The 850-nt window shown below is 35.6% G+C and overlaps 1 protein-coding gene across 1 annotated transcript; it reads right to left on the reverse strand.

Annotated features, from left to right (window-relative positions):
• Window positions 1-10: 10 nt before the first annotated feature.
• Window positions 11-816, reverse strand: LOAG_16099 (hypothetical protein; the record flags this gene model as incomplete). Its single annotated transcript, XM_003151587.1, has 3 exons — window positions 11-198; window positions 273-436; window positions 655-816. Coding segments are annotated over 3 exons (513 nt in total), but the record flags the coding sequence as incomplete, so codon positions are not given.
• Between the last annotated feature and the right edge of the window lie 34 nt (window positions 817-850).

Genomic DNA, 850 nt, shown 5'->3' on the forward strand with positions numbered 1-850 from the left:
CAAAATTCACCCATCATAACACGATCTTTCGCTTCTTCCATGTGTGCCATAGTGACCTTCATAAATCCATCCCCTGCTGCTTTAAGAGCTGCTTGATTTATCATATTTTCAATTTCGGCTCCAGTAAATCCTGTGGTTCCTCTAGCTAGAACATCTTCATTTACGTCGTCATTGACTGATATTCTGCCTAAGTATAATCTAAAAAAGTAGTATTCAAGAAGTATGCAGAAAGTAATAGAAAAATGAATTATGAAAAATATGAAAAAGCGTACTGTATAATTTCTTTGCGCCCTTCTAAGTCGGGATAAGGAACTTGAACTTGAATGTCAAAGCGGCCAGGACGAAGTAGAGCTGCATCTAAATCATTCACTCGATTCGTCGCTCCGATAACGATAACACCATCATTTGTATTAAATCCATCCATTTCAGAAAGAAGCTAAATAACACAAATGCACTTTCTCAGTTCGATGTTACCATTTTAAAAAAGAGAAACAAACACAGTACCAGTTTCTGAGCAACAGAATTTGCAAATATCGGACGAATACTGCCCTTTTTAAAAATTGAGAATATCCGCATATTCAAATCTACAATCTATAGAGAGGGTATTATACATGGGTATCATTTTCAAAACATCATGTAGAACGCTAGACAAACCTGATTGACTGTTTGATTAGCATGAGGATGCATGGCATCGGCTACTCGTTTCGAACCAACCGAATCAATTTCATCTATGAAAATGATGCAAGGGGCTTTCTTCTTTGCACGAGCTAAAGCAAAACAAATAAACTTTACGAAAACCAGTGCCAGATAATTCATTTATTTCTTGAAATTTATTTCTTGTATATATATA

The sequence above is a fragment of the Loa loa genome (genome assembly GCF_000183805.2).
Source record: "Loa loa unplaced genomic scaffold supercont3.4021, whole genome shotgun sequence".
In the NCBI taxonomy this organism is placed as follows: domain Eukaryota; kingdom Metazoa; phylum Nematoda; class Chromadorea; order Rhabditida; family Onchocercidae; genus Loa; species Loa loa.